Below are 17,224 nucleotides of genomic sequence, written 5' to 3'. Positions count from 1 at the left end.
GGCTGTGCAATGTTTTATTTCATGCTAATCATTTTTTTTTACTTACTCAGAATTATTCCAAATCTAATGTTGATATTTGATTTTAATTGCTTGGAACACTTTTCAATAGAAAAGCCAAAATCTTGTAATGGATCTGCGAAGAAGAAAACAATAGATTACTTGTGAGTACATCGTATATTCTGCAAACATATTCAAAATTTGCACCAATATTGTTTTCACACGAATTACTGCATTTATTCAAAAGCATATTGCCCAACACTTTTTTAAAGAAGCCTGTGACATTTTCATCAGCTCCCCCCAGTGTCTTCAAAGCCAACGTCATGTTCACTCTGACAACAGGGCCTCCATCCATGGAATGAACAGTGTCTTGCTAGTTGGGTTATATCTTTACTTGTTAACGTTTTTATCATAGAAAAATTTTATCATTGCCCGAATTCTTCTAGTTCCTGAACATTTGGCTTTAAAATTGCTCATGGATTGCATAGAGCCTTTAATAAAGTATCTATTATTATTATCAAAACAGAGGGAGGTACAAAAGTTAGGAGAACTTGAGTAGACATTAATACTTAGGCTTAAAATATTTTCTTAAAAGATTTTCAAAGTTAAGACCTGCCTTTGTAATTCCATTTTATCTCATCCCATCCCATCCCATCCCATCCCATCTCATCTCATCCCATTTAATGTAATACTTCCCCCCCAAAATGTTCCACTATGTACAGGTATTGTGCTAGATATGATGAAGCTATAAAGATAATATTTTCTGCATATAACTTCTGCTCATTCACAAAGCTCCAATGGTTTATCTATGCCTCAGAATAAAGTCCAGAAATGAGTGACTGGCTCCAACTTCCATCCGCCACATCATAAATCCATCCTCCATTCCTTGAGACCAACACACCAGCACATTCCCACCATGTTTGATTTGCTTGCGTGCTTTCTCCCATTTGCAATGGTCTTAGTCTTTTTGGCTATTATCTAAATCCTCAAGTCTTGCTCATTCCCATCTTCTTTGTGAAGGCTTCCCTGACCCCAAATATTCTCTTGTTTCCTTGAATTCTTAAAATGGTGATGTCTGGCACTCTCCATAAGTGTGCAAACATATATCACTCTGTACTTTGCTACATGGCTTATCCTGCAACACTGAATCTAAACATGAGATTCATTAAAGGCCAGAGCTAGTTTCTTGTTTTGTTTTGTTTGTTTTGTTTTCCATTTCCTTTTCCTTTATGTTTCCCACTGGGCTGGAGACAGGAGAGCTATTTTTAACAGAGGATTTACCTTGTACTAATAGCCGAGCCTTGGACTTTATGAGTGTTTTCCATTTAATTCTCTAGGTTCCCCAGCACCTAGCAGAGAGTCTCACAGCCTCACAGTCTGACACACAGTAAGCACTCCATAAATGTACACATTGAGTGAATGGATGGGCCGTATATTGGAGCTGTTTCTCAGCTCCAAATCCAGCCCTCTTTCCTCTGACTTTTAACTGGGCTCTCGGTAATCATGTTTCTCCTTCGCTGTCTGCCAGTCAAGATAGCAGGGAGATGAATGCTGGAGTTGAAGAAGGGACTTACTCCTTCTTGAGTACTTTCTGGGAGTGTCACTGGTGATGGACCAACACCTTGGCAGTGGAAGTTGGTTCCAGTTGGCTCTCTTTTGCACCTTCCCAGCATCAGCTGACACTCAGCTCTGTGGGGCCCTAAGCTACTGCAATAACAGCACATCAGAAGCTGTCACCCCTTCCTTAGCAGTCTGTCTCAGCTCCATAGGGTCCTTCTGTCAAGCATCCAGTTTCTAATCCCACAACCTCTGCCTTTTGCTCTCCCAGCCCTCAGCGGTTCTTTCTTTGCTCTTTTGGTTCTCCAGCAACTGGTTCTCTAACCAACTTCCTATGTCAAATTCTCTCTGTTAAAATAACTGATATGGTCTTCGTTTTCCTGACAGGACCCAGACTTGCAGAATAAATAATAATCTGAAGAGATAGGTATGAGTTACCTCATTTTACTGTTATGAAAATATAGACTGGGAGATATTGTATTAGCTTATCCAGATCCCCACACTAGAAAGTGTCAGAGTCAAGATTCAAAGCCAGAGTTAAAAACAAACAAACAAACAAATTGCTCCCTGGTATTATGCAGTGAAACTCACAAAGTAGAACCTCAACTACATATGTTACTTATTTGATTTGTAAGATTGCCCAGAATATTTTGTGTGCAGGCATATGGCATCTGGTAGTTCTGTTTCATAACTGATTTCCATTTCAGCTTAGCTATGAGCTCACATTTGCCAATGATAGTGTTCCAGACAGTTTTATCATCCACATTGCTGACCTGGAAGATGCATCATTGTCTATGGTATCTGCAATGGAAATGATCACTAGGCAATTTCAGCCTTGCAAATCTAACGTAAGTACACTTTTGTTTGATCAAAACCCCTTTGGTCCAGTCACTAATTTTCCTAAGGGTGGGAAAGAGCCCTCTTGTCTTATGCTCACTGGACTCCTTCCTAAGTATCTCTGTGCTGTCCCAGGGTTTCTTTCAGCCTGGAAAATAGGAGCAGGGGGTTGGAGACGATAGTTCCTGCTACATCCTTGGCACTCAGTATTGAAAAAGATAGAAGCCAATGAACAGATGCTTAGGAAGGTGCATCCTCAAAATTGTGGATAAATTTAAGTTGCTATCCAGGCAAAATAAAAGAGGCTAAGTATGTATTGTGTTGTCGATTAGCAGCTATATAATTGCACTGTATGTTCATCAATATTTTAAAGGTATAGATAGGAAGAATCAACTAAGGGTGGGAGAAGGAAATAAAGCATTTTCCTGATACTAGAAACACATTGTTGTTAGGAAAATAATCTCAATAAAGAACAAAGTCACAAAGAAAGCTGTAGGCTGCATCTCTCTGAGGATATGTATGTAAAAGTAGAAAGACAGATTGCTTAAAAAGCGCTTAAGGGTTTGGTGAGCTTTCCTAGCAGCTATTTCAAATTTATATGCAAGACTGATATCTTTGAGTGTAAACATGCAGTTTGTGGTCCTCTTGGGGAAAGTGACATTGGTTCCTCCTCCTCCCCCAATCCCACCCTCTCAAACTCATCTCCTTCTCTGTATTTATTTGCATTTCCACTCAGGCACTTTGCATGTTCTACACTACATTATATTTGCTTGTATGCCTTTGTCATTCCTCCACTAGATAATGCAAAGCTGACTCCCCAGTGCCAGGGCTATACATAATCTCTTAAGATTATACTAGATCTCCAGTGATTTTCTGCTGGATGAATAGTAATGGTTATTTGTAGTAAATTTGCTGAGAGCCTTAAAGCAGGATTCCTCAATGTTGTCACTATTGACACTTTGTTTTGGATATCCCTTGTGGTGGGTGCTGTTCTGCGCATTGCAGGATGTCTAGGAGCATCCCTGGTCTCTACCCACCAGATGCCAGTAGCACCCCCATACCCTCTGGTTGTGACAACCAAAAATATCTCTAGACATTACCAAAGTATCCATGAGGGACAAACTCACCCCTGGTGGCGATCACTGCTTTAAATAATCACTTTATCAATTTCCAGGCTTTACTTATACTGCAAATGCCTCAGAATCACCTACCAAAATAAAAGATGGTAGGTTGCATTTTAAAGCAGTTCTCCTTCTACAGTATGAACCGTGATGGGCAGGCTGAGAGTGGAGAGACTTTCCCTTGGACCCTTGCTTCAGTAACTTTTAATCATATAAGATGGATCATCTGACTTTGGACTTTCTGAAACAATAACATCGGAAAGTTAATCAGAGTTGGTGTTCCGAGAATTTGAGGAAAGAGATAAGTGTTTCCTCCGGATACTTCACTGTATTTCAGCAAATGAGCTCAGGAAAGAAGTCAAAGCTTCATCATGAAATAGAAGACTTCATTTTCAATATTTCTTCCTTGGCCTCTATGTGGCACTCCCTTGCTCTCTGTTCTGTTGAATTCTATGGCCTCAGCCCAATGGAGGACGGCATTATAGTGGGTGAACCCAGCAAACCGCAAACTGCCCCTGCTCCCCTCTCCCCTGGGCAGGTGTGCCCTCGAAGGCAGTCTTCTCCAAACCAGCAGCATGCAAACCCTGCCAGAGGCGAGGAAGAGCTCCAGGAGAACAGCCAGCAGCATCTGTTTTGCATACTAAGGGCAGCAACAATCAAATCTCTCCTAGAAAGGTTTTCTTGGACATTCATGGAGTAAAATAGAGTTGGATGAACAAGCTGGGTTTAGAGTGAGCAGCATTTGAACAGATCTCAGCTCCAAAGGTATTTTTGTGCCTTCCACCCTCCATTAGTGGCATAGGCTGGGCTAGACCTGGGCAGCTGTCGACGGGAGGACAACCTTGTCAGGATGGCTTCCATTAACAGCTAGCAGTAGGCTTTCAAATGGAATCAGTAGGAAGAAGACAAAATCCAATGACACAGACTCTGGGAGTGAAATTCCTCAGCAGAGGATGGTGGGGGCCTGGGTACACTCCGCTGGACCAATCCTCGATTTGACTTCAGGCAGCCGGAAAGCTTGGATGTATGTCTCTAAGTCCTGGAGTCCATGGATGGAGCTCCGCCCCCTGTGGCCTCTGCGTTGCTGGCTGGGTAGTTTCAGGCATAGAGGAGGGCCCAACTCTTACGCAGCTAGTTCCATTTTCTATATTCTAGCTCTACTTGAGGTTTTTCTTTAGCTTTATATTTTGAAATAATTATATTTTCACAGGAAGTTGCAAAAAGATACAGAGAGGTCTCATATATCTTTCTCCATCTTCCCCCATGGTAAGATCTTACATGGAGGGCAATACCCAAACTGGGACATTGACACTGGTACAATCCACAAAGTTTATTCAGATGTCAACAGTTTAGCAATCATCTGTGTGTGTGTGTACAAGTGTGTGTGCCTATTTTTTACAGTTCTATTGCTTGGGTTTAAAATGGTTAGAAATTGGTCTTCCTCCTCTCAGGGGAGAGTAGAATTCTTACAGCAGAGTCACTGTGGAAAGGAGCTGACTCCCCTCCAGCCTCACTTGCACCAGCCTTCCACATACTCACGGCCAAGTGCAACCCCAAGATTGCAATGTCCTTCCTGCTTTGTAAAGGTAGTCGTTCTCCCCCTCCCTTTATCCTATGCTCTTCTCTTCTCTCTTCCTGTCCCTCATTCTCTCTCTCTCTCTCCCTCTTTCTCTTTTTCTTCTTATATCAGTACCTCGATCTGGCTACCATCCTGAGATTAAGAACACTGACTTTTCTTCGAACACATCTTAACCTTCATGGCTCATTCCCTGTGGCCCACATTACTCTAAGAGCTGGTATTGCTTCCTGCATGTGCTATTGGCAGAACACAGGCTGGCCCCAGGAGAATGTTAAGTATTACAAGCATGCTTCCGATAGAGGCACGACCTGGGGAGGGAGAAAGGGCATAGAGGGCCCAGGAGACCTTACCAGTCACACACAGCTTAGCTGCACTGGCAGGACTGCCTCTCACAAATAGTTTATGGAAGGAAGGAAAAATTGGGTTAACAGAATGTGAGTAAAGCTGGTCTGCTTCTGAATGCTCAATAAAATAGCACTGGATGGTTGTTTAATAATGGGGGGTGTGTTAGGGTTCTCTAGAAAAACAGAACCACTTGGCACTGGAGACTGAGTGTCTGAGTGTGGTTGAACTGCTAGTTCCGGGTCAAATGGTAGCAGATATTCCTCTGCATCTTTCAGAATTCTTTCCCAAATGTAACAAAATAACAAACAGACCTTGCTTTTGATTTCTTTTTTTTTAGGTTGGCTGATGGCCAGTTCTGCCAGCTTGTGTTCTGTTTATCATACAGATCTAGCTGGGCACAGATCTGGAAATCTGTCTTCTTTCAAGGCTGTACTTTTACTAGAGTGTCTTAATTTTCTTGGCGAATTCATAGGATGACATTCAAGGGTCACTGTAGACCTTTACAGGAGGATGATGCATAAGGCTTCAGTAAAATCGCATTGCTGGAAATCCATTAGCAGCACAACGCAAAATTAACTTTCTTCTTTTCTGTCCTTAATGCCACTGTGTTCCCTCCGCCTCCTCCCCTCGTACTCCCTCCCACCTTTGTGGAAAAAGAAATAACTTACAATGTGGTAAGTGCATTCTAGCTGTGTTTTTCTATTGTGTCCTGATCTCTTCTTTTTTTCTACCTGTCAAATCTTATTACTGTAGCACAGCAAGGCTCCCTAGTGGGTCATTATTTCAAATAATAGTAGTTCCACTCCCATTTGACTCTCTTTGGCCAGCATTTCCTCGGGAATTGACTCACACATTCAAGTCAACTGGCTTCTTGTTTCTTCATCTCAGATATGTAAACAGTGTGTTCAAAATACTTAAACATGTTTCTTGCTTTCAAATGCAACAAAAATAAAATTAACATGATCACAATGGAATATCGACTATTTGTGATATAAGATGGTAAAAACTGCAACATCCTGCCAGCTGCCTGGCAACCTTGGTGAATGTGTTTTTGAGTGAGATTGTATGTTTGGGCTGCTAAACTCAAAATTCTGGATCCCTAGCTTGTCTGCTTTTAATTGCGCAAAAAAAAAAAAAAATTGAATTCATAATAAGCCTTTTTATTGACAGAAAAGGAGTAGGAATCTTGCATGGCCCCTCTGGCCTCTAAGTTCCACTTTCCCAGAATAACCTAAGTTTGGCTTCCATCAGCATAGGAGGAGATGGCTTTTCTATCATGATGTAAATATGACAGACCATAAGAGATGAGTGGCAATAAAGACAGTCTTCTGCCCAAAATATCTTGCCAAATGTCTTGATGAAAATAATGACCTAATTGAGGCAGTTTTGTCTGATCTTTGCATCTTAGGAGTAGATCAACAATGTACTGGCTGGGCCTGGTGGCTCACACCTGTAATCCCAGCACTTTGGGAGGCCGAGGCAGGTGGATCACCTGAGGTGAGGAGTTCAAGACCAGCCTGGCCAACATGGTGAAACTCCATCCCTATTAAAAATACAAAAATTAGTCAGGTGTGGTGGCACGTGTCTGTAGCCCCAGCTATTCAGAAGGCTAAGGCAGGAGAATCGCTTGAACCCAGGATGCGGAGATTGCAGTGGGCCGAGATCACACCACTGCACTCCAACCTGAGTGACAGAGTGAGACTCCATCTCAAAAAAACAAACAAAAAAACAAAAAACAAAAAACAAATGCACTAAGTGCAAAATTTTATTGTGTGTTACCAAGAGGGTGCCATGGTGCCACATAGCATGAGATCCTAACACGAAGGTGAGAGGAAACTGGAACCTGTCTTATGGGTGAGAGACAGTGCACCTTAGTGGCTGGAAGATGCAATAGGAAGAGCAACTTGGCTCATCATTCATTACCCTGTAATAGGAAGGGGGTTAGGTCTTGGGGATAGAAAGACAAATCAGAACTGCTTCTGGTATCATCATATTTATAATATTTCCATCATCTGATTATGATAGCACACTACTGAATAATAAACTCAACAAAAGATGCATGTATACTCTATACTCTAAATCTCTCATTTATAGTCAACACAACACATTATAGTCTCATTATAGTCAACATTTTATAGTCTTCTGTAGGCAAGGCATGTTTCCCATGGATTCACTTTATACTATCTTGCCTGGCCTCTCTTCATTTTAAACACCATCTTAATAACAGTGTCACTATTCTTTCTTACAATATGTTTATTAACTGTCTAATATGTGCTGGACACTGTGCTAGCTGTGGTGGAACCGAGGTGGAAAGGGAGCATTTTGACCAGGCCAGTTCACCCAAAGCCCTACTATTGGTTAAGTAGTGACCAGATTACTAGAGGTCCCTCAAATCTAGAAGCATCGGGGGAACTTGCCTCTACGGCTTGGTGTTGGTAATCGTTTAACTTTCTGTTACTAATTTGGAGGCAGTCCATGTGGGATAGAAAAGTGGATAAATGCTAGTCTGTTCTCTTTTTACAATGGAAGATTAGACTTTAGCACATGCTTCTCCACTGCCAGTGTGGATTTCACCAGCAGGCAGACTCCTTCTAAGGGAGAGCCTGGCTTAGAGACAGCGGGAACCATGGCATTGGTGACACCCACACAACCAGGATACACCTGTTGTATTTAATGTCTGCAGTTCTTACAAATTTGTCTGTCTCTTGACAGTCTTGACAGGGGACATAAACAAGGCCAGTTGCATAGGGTGGTTTACTTGACTGTACAGCTACAAAGATGATCTCTGGGACTTTTCTTGACATGCTGCAAATGCTGAAAAGGAATTCCCTTCTGCTTCTAGAAGTCATGAACTAGATATGATTTAAAAGAAAAAGCTAAGGTGTTTGTTGTCCTTGGCATCTGATGTTGTGGAATATGATGGTTGGGTGAGCAGGAACTGACAAACTGTCTGGGAGGTAATAGCTGAGGCCAGCCTAGTCTTTGCTCATTGATGGTGCTGGATTTGAACCAAACATACCAGGAGGTCCTCAAACATTATTTGAATTGTTCTCATTGAGAGTGACCAGGGCATGGGGTGCTAGTTAACAACCCTGTTTGCTAAGGAAGAGACTGAGATTTCAGGCAAGGAAGTGACTTCCTCTCATCTCCAGACTCAGCCTCCAGGGCCCTGATCACTGCACCCTGGTTCCTGTGCGGGTCTCACCCTGGAGCAGGTGAGCGAGGCAGACAAACGACAGAAGCAGAGCTTTAGATGGAGGCGAAATGAGTCCAGACATGTGTGCCGGGACCTGGTCCTCCTAGGATTCAAGTTGCTTACAGAGAGGGACAAGACCCAACAAGCTTCCCAATTTTGATAAAATTCTTCACTGTGATTGTGCAGGTCACTGTCAGTCAGCGAAGGTGCTGCTTTTCTCAACCCAAAGGAAACTGGGATAGAGGAAAATGCATTGGAAGTTTTTTTTATTAGGAATTAAGAAAAATAATGCATGGAAAGCATCTTGGCCAGTGTTAGGCATATAATAGACAGTTAATAATTGGGCAAAAGGAGGATAGAGTCTATTCGAAAGAAGATATTATAATACTGACTATTCTCATTACAGTTGCAGAAAATGAAACCAACTTATTTTTTTTTAACATTTTTCTTTTTAATGTAAGAACACCCTAGGTTTAAAATAATTTAGTTAAGTTCATACATCTTGTTTGTATTATTATTTTTTCTTTTGAAATAGGGTCTGGTTCTGCTGTCCAGGCTGGTATCAAACTCCTGGATTCAAGTGATCCTCCTACCTCAGCCTCCCAAACTGCTAGGACTACAGATGTGATCCACTGTGCCCAGCATTTTTTTTTTTTTTTTTTTGAGACAGAATCTCACTGTCACCCAGGCTGGAGTGCAATGGCACAATCTTGGCTCACTGCAACCTCCCAGACTCAAGGGATTCTCATGCCTCAGCCTCCCCAGTAGCTGGGATTACAGGTGTGTGCCACCACAGTGGGCTAATTTTTGTATTTTTAGTGGAGATGGGGTTTCACCATGTTGGCCAGACTGGTCTTGAACCCCTGACCTCAAGTGATCCACCCGTTTCGGCCTCCCAAAGTGCTGGGATTACAGGTGTGAGCCACTACACCTGGCCTTCAGCCCAGCTTTAAGTTAAATAGATATTTCTGAGATGAAACCTAGACGCCAGCTGGGGCATCCCAGCCCTTGAGATTAAACAGGATTGGTGGAACATAATCTCATGGCTGGGATGCTCTTCGCTGATGGTTCTCAATGTGGCTGCACGTTGAAATCACTAGGAGAGTGCTGTGAAAATACCCACGCCCGAGTTCCACCCCAGACAGTCTGATTTAATAAGTCTTGGTGTTGCCTGGTTTTTAAATGCTACCCCAGGTGATTCTATTGCCCTGCCTAGTTTGAAACCCACTGTTAAAAGCCACACCAAGTTTTTTTGCTCATTTCCTGGTATATGATCTTAAACGTGAGACCCTACGTCTACCGTGTATCACTCAGGCTCAAAGTTTAACCCCTTCACAGATGTCCTAAGAAATCTCCTTACAAACCATTTCATAAGGTGTACAGAATTTATGAAGTGTTAGGAGGCAGCCCCCTCCGCTTAGCCCCTTATGACCTGGTGAGATGCTCCCTGCCTCTGCGTCTTTTTTCACGTCTCTGGCTCCTGTCTCTACAGGACACCATGTTTGCCCCTGGCTCAGTCCTGAGGAGTTGGAACCTTGGCAGTTACCCAAGCTCCTCTCAAGAATTCTTTCAAGAAAGGCACGGCTCTGCTTAGGTAGGATTCCTGCAACAGCCCCTAAAAGCATATTTTTTCTGTTTCATTTCCTGAGCATTGACTCTCTGCCAAACACGATCTTAGGCATGAAAAGATTTGAGATGAGAGTTCAGGGACAAAGAGAACAAAGCTGAAGAGATGAGCAAGGAGAGCTAGCGGAGGATGGGGAGCATGAGACAGGACACGCCTGCAAAAAACTCCCAATGTGGAGAAGAACGTGGAAGAACAGCAGAGCTTGGCAGATGTGAGTGGGCGGCGTGGGGCTGGGAGAGCCAAGACCAGAGAGCCCGGGATGCGCAGGAGTCCTGGGCTGCCTGCAGGCTCGCGGGAGCTCTGTGCTGGGCGGAGAGAATGACTTGAAGATGGGAATGCAAGCACGCACTCAAATTAAAAAAAAAAAAAAAAAAAAAAGAGTTGTGATTATAAATAAAAGGCATTTGGCGTCAATGAAGGAACTACTTAAGAGATCAGCAGCATCTTTTACAGCCGAATAAGCTTTACCTCCCTTTATGGTCTGGGTTTGTAAGGCAGTCAAGGTTCACACTCTCAGGAATTTTGGGTGTGGTTCTTCCATGACTGTGACTTGGGCGGACTGTGTTGTGTTGTGTGTGTTTCGTGACTCTCCATAAGCCGCCATGACTTTTGGAGATGGAAAGTCAACTCATCCATTTTCTTTGTTTTCCTAAACACTGATTTTCTTCTGGACAGGCTGCCTGTGTTCCTGAACACCAATACAGGCTATAAAGAACAATTTATTCTTTTAGGGGAGAGAAGTAGAGGGTTCTAAGGAATAAACTCTGTGAAAAATATCTCCATAAGAATTTGATAATGCGCTAAAAAATCCCTTCACTATTCCTGAATTCCCCGCTCTAGCGTCACCTTGCTTGGTTCATCGCACTGCACCGTGCGGGCTGGTTAAGTGTTCGAGGAGTGAATGAAGGAAGGCGGATAAACCATCAGGCAGGAAAAGTGAAGGGGCCGTGTCACCCTAGCAGTCGTTGAACTGATTTTGGACACAATCAGCTTGCTCTTGGATCTCCTCAAATGTTTTGCTAACACATTGGCCTTTTAATAAATCTTAACTTCAATTTGCCCTCTCCTAATACAAGAGGCGATAAAGATTATTTTCATCTTCATAGTGTTCAGTACTCAGAGTTAGAAGGGTAAATATCCCTCCAATTAGACTGTTTGGGACACGTGCTTGAAGTCAGAGCAGCTAGCAGAACACAGCAGCGATTTGATTTTTCCTACTTTTGGTAGGTGCAGAGAAAATGGAAGGAGAGATGCTACTTCGACAGGAGAAACAAAAGCCCTGCTATTTGTTTATTGGTCCAATTGTAAAGCTTTTTGAGCCTCTACTGTTTGCTAGGCACCATGCTAGATGTGGGATACGAAGATCACTTGGTCTTAGGCATAGCCCCTGACTTTCAGGAGAAAGAGGCAGTAAACAGATGACCAGCACGCAGCCTAGCCGCAAGGTGCAGTGAGAGAACAGGGGGGCACCAGTGTGCTAGCGCTTTGCCTTGGAAGCTGTGGAAGCGCTTTTGTGACCATTCATCTTAAGTATATTCCTATATATTTCCAAATTATTTCCAGTAATTACAGATGGGTGTAAAACAGTGGTCACTTCTATAGCTTTTTCCATAGCAGGTGCTGTTCTAAGCCCTACATGTGTATTAGCTGAAATCCTCACCAAAGCCTTAAGAGAGATGCTGTTATCATCTGTGTTTTAGAATGGAGGAAACTGAGGCAGAGAGGGTTTATGGAAAGTGTGCAGGTTGCAAACCTTGTACGGGGCTGGAGTAGGAGCCTGTGTATGTAGACTCTTTTCTACCAACTCAGGCACAGAGAACAACAGATAAAAAAAAGTCTCAAGTCCCAAAGTCTGTGTATTTTGGTCACTTCACATTTGTCAACAAAAGCTCTTCATAAAATCAAGCCAGTTGTGCTTTTGTGAGCTTCATCTTGAATCCTATAAATGCAATCAGTCCAGCTTCTTTCTTTGAAAGGCTGGAGGTCAGAGGTGGTTGGTGTTTGCTCAGACACGGACAGACCTTAAAGGTCCTAGAATCACCCCTGGAAGGATAGTGGACAAACGAGATAATTTTCTTTTCCTCTATTGCTTTAAGTGGTATCAGAAAGGTAGATTTCTGTCTTCTTCCTATATATTTTCAAAGGAGAAGCCTTCCTTGGCAAAATACAAGTTTCTGTGGCTGTTGGGGTCAGAAAGAGTTTCCACCATCATCACAAGCCTTCATCTTGCAGGTAAGCTCAGACATGCTCACCCTCTTACTGGCTTTGCTGAACATTGCTCATGATGTGGAATAGAATTTCTACACCATCCATGCCCATTGTGTGACATCAAAACCAGTATGTCCTTTGCAGCCCCTAAATACACACATGACGATGCACACACACAGACACACACACCCCCCACAAAACAAAACCCCAGCCCTGCCTCACTTTGGTCTTCTAGCTTGACCATTTTAGGGCAACCTGTCTTGGTGTGTTCTCAGGGACCAGAAGCTTCCGTGTAACTTAGGCAGTAAATCAGGGTGTCAGCTAGCACTCACCTTGTCCCCCTAAGCTTCCATTTCCTCATTTGTAAAAGGAGGAACTGAGTACTATTTTAGGCTTCATGCTTCCTTCCTGTACCAGGCTTCTCAGATGCCCCAGAGGCCAGAGCAGTGGAGCCCAGACTCTGGGGGCCCGGGGCCTACACTGTGGGTCATAAAGGCAGAGGGAGATGCACAGCCTCAGGCTCAAGAGCTTCAGGCCATTTTTAAAAACCAAATCTTTCTTGAAATAACGATAGACATAGGAAGCTACACAACGAGTACAGAGGTGTCCCGTGTACTTTCACCCACTTCCCTTCATGGTAATATCTTACGTAACCGAGTATCAAAACCTAGTCATTGACACTGGTGTACTCTACAGACTGTACTCAGGTTTTAGCAGTTTTCACACACACACACGTGTTTGCTCATGTAGTTCTATGCAGTTGTACTGCATGTAAGCACCACCATATAGATCCTGGCTGGGCGTGGTGGCTCATGCGTGTAATCCCAGCACTTTGGGAGGCCTAGGCAGAAGGACTGCTGGAGCCCAGGAGTTCAAGACCAGCCTGAGCAACATAGGGAGACCCTGTTTCTACAAAAGTAGAGACCAGCACCCTTCCTTGCCAGTGCAAACGTTTCTTGCAATGTTCAGGGCCCTGGAGCCAATCTTGGCCATACACAGAAACCTACAGAACAAGCATGAATTCTTTTTTTAAAAAAAATTTTAACTTTTAATGGACACACAATAATTATCCATATTTATGGGTTTGCTTCCTAAATGCTTTCTAGTATGAGAGCAACTTAGCTTATTTTTCTCCTTGGCCTCCCTACATGTGCTAATGAGTTGTCTGTGGCTGCTTCCAATCCCCCAGCAGACCAACAGGAGGGAAAAAATCAATTTGCACTTTTCCTAGGAAGCAATCCTGTCGGCAGAGCGGACTCATAAAGACCCTCCTTTTCTATGTTGGCATGCTGCCGGGGGGCTCACGTGACACTGCTTCTGAATGTGGCCTCCTGGATTTAAGGTGGAGGAGGGCCTCAACCGAGAGGCCCTCAAAGGAAGAGAAACCGTGTAAGGAAGTGCATAGAGAATAAGAGACCCCGTATCTCCAGGGTGTGGAATCCCAGGCTTCCTTCCTAACGATGCCATGGAGCTTCCCCAAGAAGGCAGAGTGGATACCCCGCGAGAGTTCCCACCCAGATGTCTTGAACTGGAACCAGGGAAGTCAAATTCTACATTCCCAAAGCCAATTCACCATTTCTTTCTGCATCTCTTACGTCAGTGAGAGGAAGGCAGAACGGGTCTGCTGGATGCCGCAAGTCTGCAATAGAGCTCTCCTGGATAGGAAGGAGGGAGGTGCTTCTACGGGAAACCCTGAATTTGCTTGTACTTTATCTTCATGTAACACAGACCATCTGGGAATAGGATCCCGGGACCATGAATAATGTGAGATTACAAGCTCTTACAGGTGGATGCTGGAGGGGAAAAGCAGAGCTGCCATTGGCTTGGTCTCTCTGCCAGCAAAATAAATTCCTGACCAAGGAAAGGACTCATTTCTCTGCCTCCAGAATCAACACACCCTAGCATTCCCTTCCTGATTAGAGGAATAAAAAATACTTCTGCTAAAGATATAAAAAGAATCATATTGAAAGATAGCAAGCTGCCACGAAAAATAAGACAGGAAATTGGATTTCAGATGAATAAAGGAGAAGAGTGCACCCGTTGAACAATCACAGCCTTCCCCCGCAGACCTGCACACAAGTTAAACACCACGTGTGAGTTTCTTCTGCTTCACAGCAAAGTTTAAAGGCCGGTCTGAACACTGTGCCGTTCTCTGTAACACCATTGCTGTAACCATTTGGATATTGTTCAGCCTTTTTTTTGGCCATCTGTTCATGTGTCTTCAGAACATAACATTTAAAAACTGTTAGTGTGCATGGAAATATTACTAGACAAAACTGATACAACTAGAGCAATTAGTCTAAATACCTTTGCCCAGGCTTAAGCTGCTGAAAACTGGAGAAAGAAAGAAAGTACGGGGCTGGTAAACATTTTCTGACACAGGGGACATAAATAACAGATATTCATAAGTTTGTAATTGCAAAAAAGTAGAAACAACCTAAATTTTTATCAAAAGGAGGAGGGACACAATTGTAGTCGATACATAAAATGATGTACTGTACCTCCATGAAAATGAATTAACTAAAGCAATGCATGCTAGCTATCTCTTGAAATAGTGTAATAAATTAGTCTCCAAATAAATTGCTAATTCAACTTTCATTAGTTCCAGTAATTTGTAGGTTAGCTTTTTCTGTGTAGACAGTCATATTGTATGCACATAATAACATTTTTGTTTCTTCCTTTCAAATCCTTAAACATTTTCTTTTCTTGTCTTTTACACTGGTGAGGTCCTTCAGTACAACTTTGAATACAAGTGGTAGTGATGGGTGTATTTGTCTCACTCTTGATTTTAAAAGGAAGGTTTCCAGTATTTCACCATTAAATGTATTGTTCACTGTAGATCTGTATTTTAGGTGTATTTCTTTAAAAAGTAGACAGCTAACTTATAAAATGCAATTTGTCATTTTTTGTTTTGTAAGATCAGGTTAATATAGTCCATTTATATTTATTAGGGCTATTTATTTATTTATTTATTTATTATTATTATTTTTTTTGAGACGGAGTCTCATTCTGTCAGCTGGAGTGCAGTTGCACTATCTCGGCTTACTGCAACCTTTGCCTCCTGGGTTCAAGCGATTCTCCTGCCTCAACCTCCCGAATAGCTGGGATTACAGGCACCCGCCACTACGCCCAGCTAATTTTTGTATTTTTGGTAGAGACGGGGTTTCGCTATGTTGGCCAGGCTGATCTTGAACTCCTGACCTCAGGTGATCTACCTGCCTCAGCCTCCCAAAGTGCTGGGATTACAGGCATGAGCCACTGTGCCCAGCCAAGCTTCTGATATTTTAATAATTATTTTATCTTATTTTGGGTTTTCTTTCTTTATGCCTTTCCTCCCTTCTTTCCAGCATTCTTTTGGATTAATTGGAATATTTTAATTTTTTCTTTTGTTTTTATTGTTTTGTTTATAGTTTGGAAATCATGTACTATATTTCTAGTCTTATAGTACTTACCTTTGAAATTTTAACATGAATATCATAATAAATCTTGAAACTAAACTTGTCTTTTTCCTACCTATTTTAAAAACCTTGGTATATAAGTATGTATGTATTTATTTGTTTGTTTTTATTGTGGCAAAAAACACATGACATTGAATTTCCCATCTTAACCATTGTCAAGCATACGTTTGGAAGTCTTCCGTATATTCACATTGTTGGGCCACAGATTTCTAGAACTTTTTCATTTTGCATAAATAAACATTGTCTTTACTCTCCTCCCTGTAAAAGACCAGGTCAAGGACATGAGAATGTTTTATGTTCACTCACCAGCCCCTCCTCCGTGTGCTATTGTTATCTGCCATTTTGCACTAGGCAACCTCTGATATGGCCCCAGGTATCCCCTCCTACATTGCGTGTCCTGTGCAATCGCCTCCTCTGAAGTAGCCCAGTGACCTGCTTCTAAGCAGTGGAACATGGCAAAAGTATTGGGATGTTGCTTCTGAGATTAGGCTGCAATGTCATGAGACTTTGACAGCTGTCTGTCATGTCCTCTCTCTCATTCTGGGAAGCACGTTGCCATGGTGCGGGTAGCCTTGTGGGAAGACCCCCATGGTAAGGCACTGATATCTCTGGCTAATAGCCACTGAAGATTTGAATTCTACCAACAGCCCTGTGAGTGGGCATGGAAGTAGATCTTTGGAGGTCTGTTCATTGCCATGTACTCACATGAGTTTGGAAGCAGCTGCTCCCCCAGCCAAGCCTAGAAATGACTACGGTCCACCTTCATCACCCTTTGTCAGAGACCACCAACTAAGCCACATCCAAATTCCTGCCCCAGAGGAAAAATACTGCGATGTGAGGTGATAATGCTTATTGTTTTAAACTGTCAAATTTTAGGGCATTTGTTATGCAGAAATAGACATCTAATACATTCTTGCTCCAAATTCATCATTATCATCATTACATTCATTGATTGTTAAAATTGCCACTGCTTTGCTTCTCATTCCATTTTACATCTCAAAACTGACTTCTAGGATCATTGCCTTCTCAAGTACCTTTACAATTCTTTTAGTGAGAGTCTTTCGGTGGCAAACACTCTATATTTTTTTTCTCCAAAAAATCTTTAATTTACTCTTATTATTGAATGACTTTTAACTATACTGTATATAGAATTCTAGGTTCTAGGTTGATTGTTATTTTCTCTTTTCTATGATAGTATTGCTGAAGCCTACTGTCAGTCTATAACTTCTTTTAGGTAATTTCTCTTGCAACTTTTACCATTTTTTTTCCTTCGGTGATTTGTGGTTTTATCCTAGTTGG

General features: G+C 42.4%; 1 protein-coding gene and 1 long non-coding RNA gene across 4 annotated transcripts in view; one reads left to right on the top strand and one right to left on the bottom strand.

Moving 5' to 3' along the window:
• The window catches only part of LY86 (lymphocyte antigen 86), a 65,516-nt gene that overhangs the window by 31,539 nt on the left and 16,753 nt on the right, over positions 1-17,224 (bottom strand). For all 3 annotated transcript variants that reach the window (XM_007973786.3, XM_073005635.1, XM_007973789.3), the window contains exon 3: positions 47-133. In XM_007973786.3, coding sequence (XP_007971977.2) covers positions 47-133 — 87 coding nt within the window. The remainder of the gene's footprint in view (positions 1-46; positions 134-17,224) is intronic.
• On the top strand, positions 54-9,295 carry LOC103222229 (uncharacterized). Its single transcript, XR_005242932.2, has 2 exons — positions 54-161; positions 2,262-9,295. It is a non-coding gene; the product is annotated as an uncharacterized lncRNA (long non-coding RNA).

Source organism: Chlorocebus sabaeus, chromosome 17, assembly GCF_047675955.1.
Source record: "Chlorocebus sabaeus isolate Y175 chromosome 17, mChlSab1.0.hap1, whole genome shotgun sequence".
NCBI lineage: Eukaryota > Metazoa > Chordata > Mammalia > Primates > Cercopithecidae > Chlorocebus > Chlorocebus sabaeus.
The sequence above is the reverse complement of the archived record's forward strand: the minus strand, read 5'-3'. Positions and strand labels throughout refer to the sequence as shown.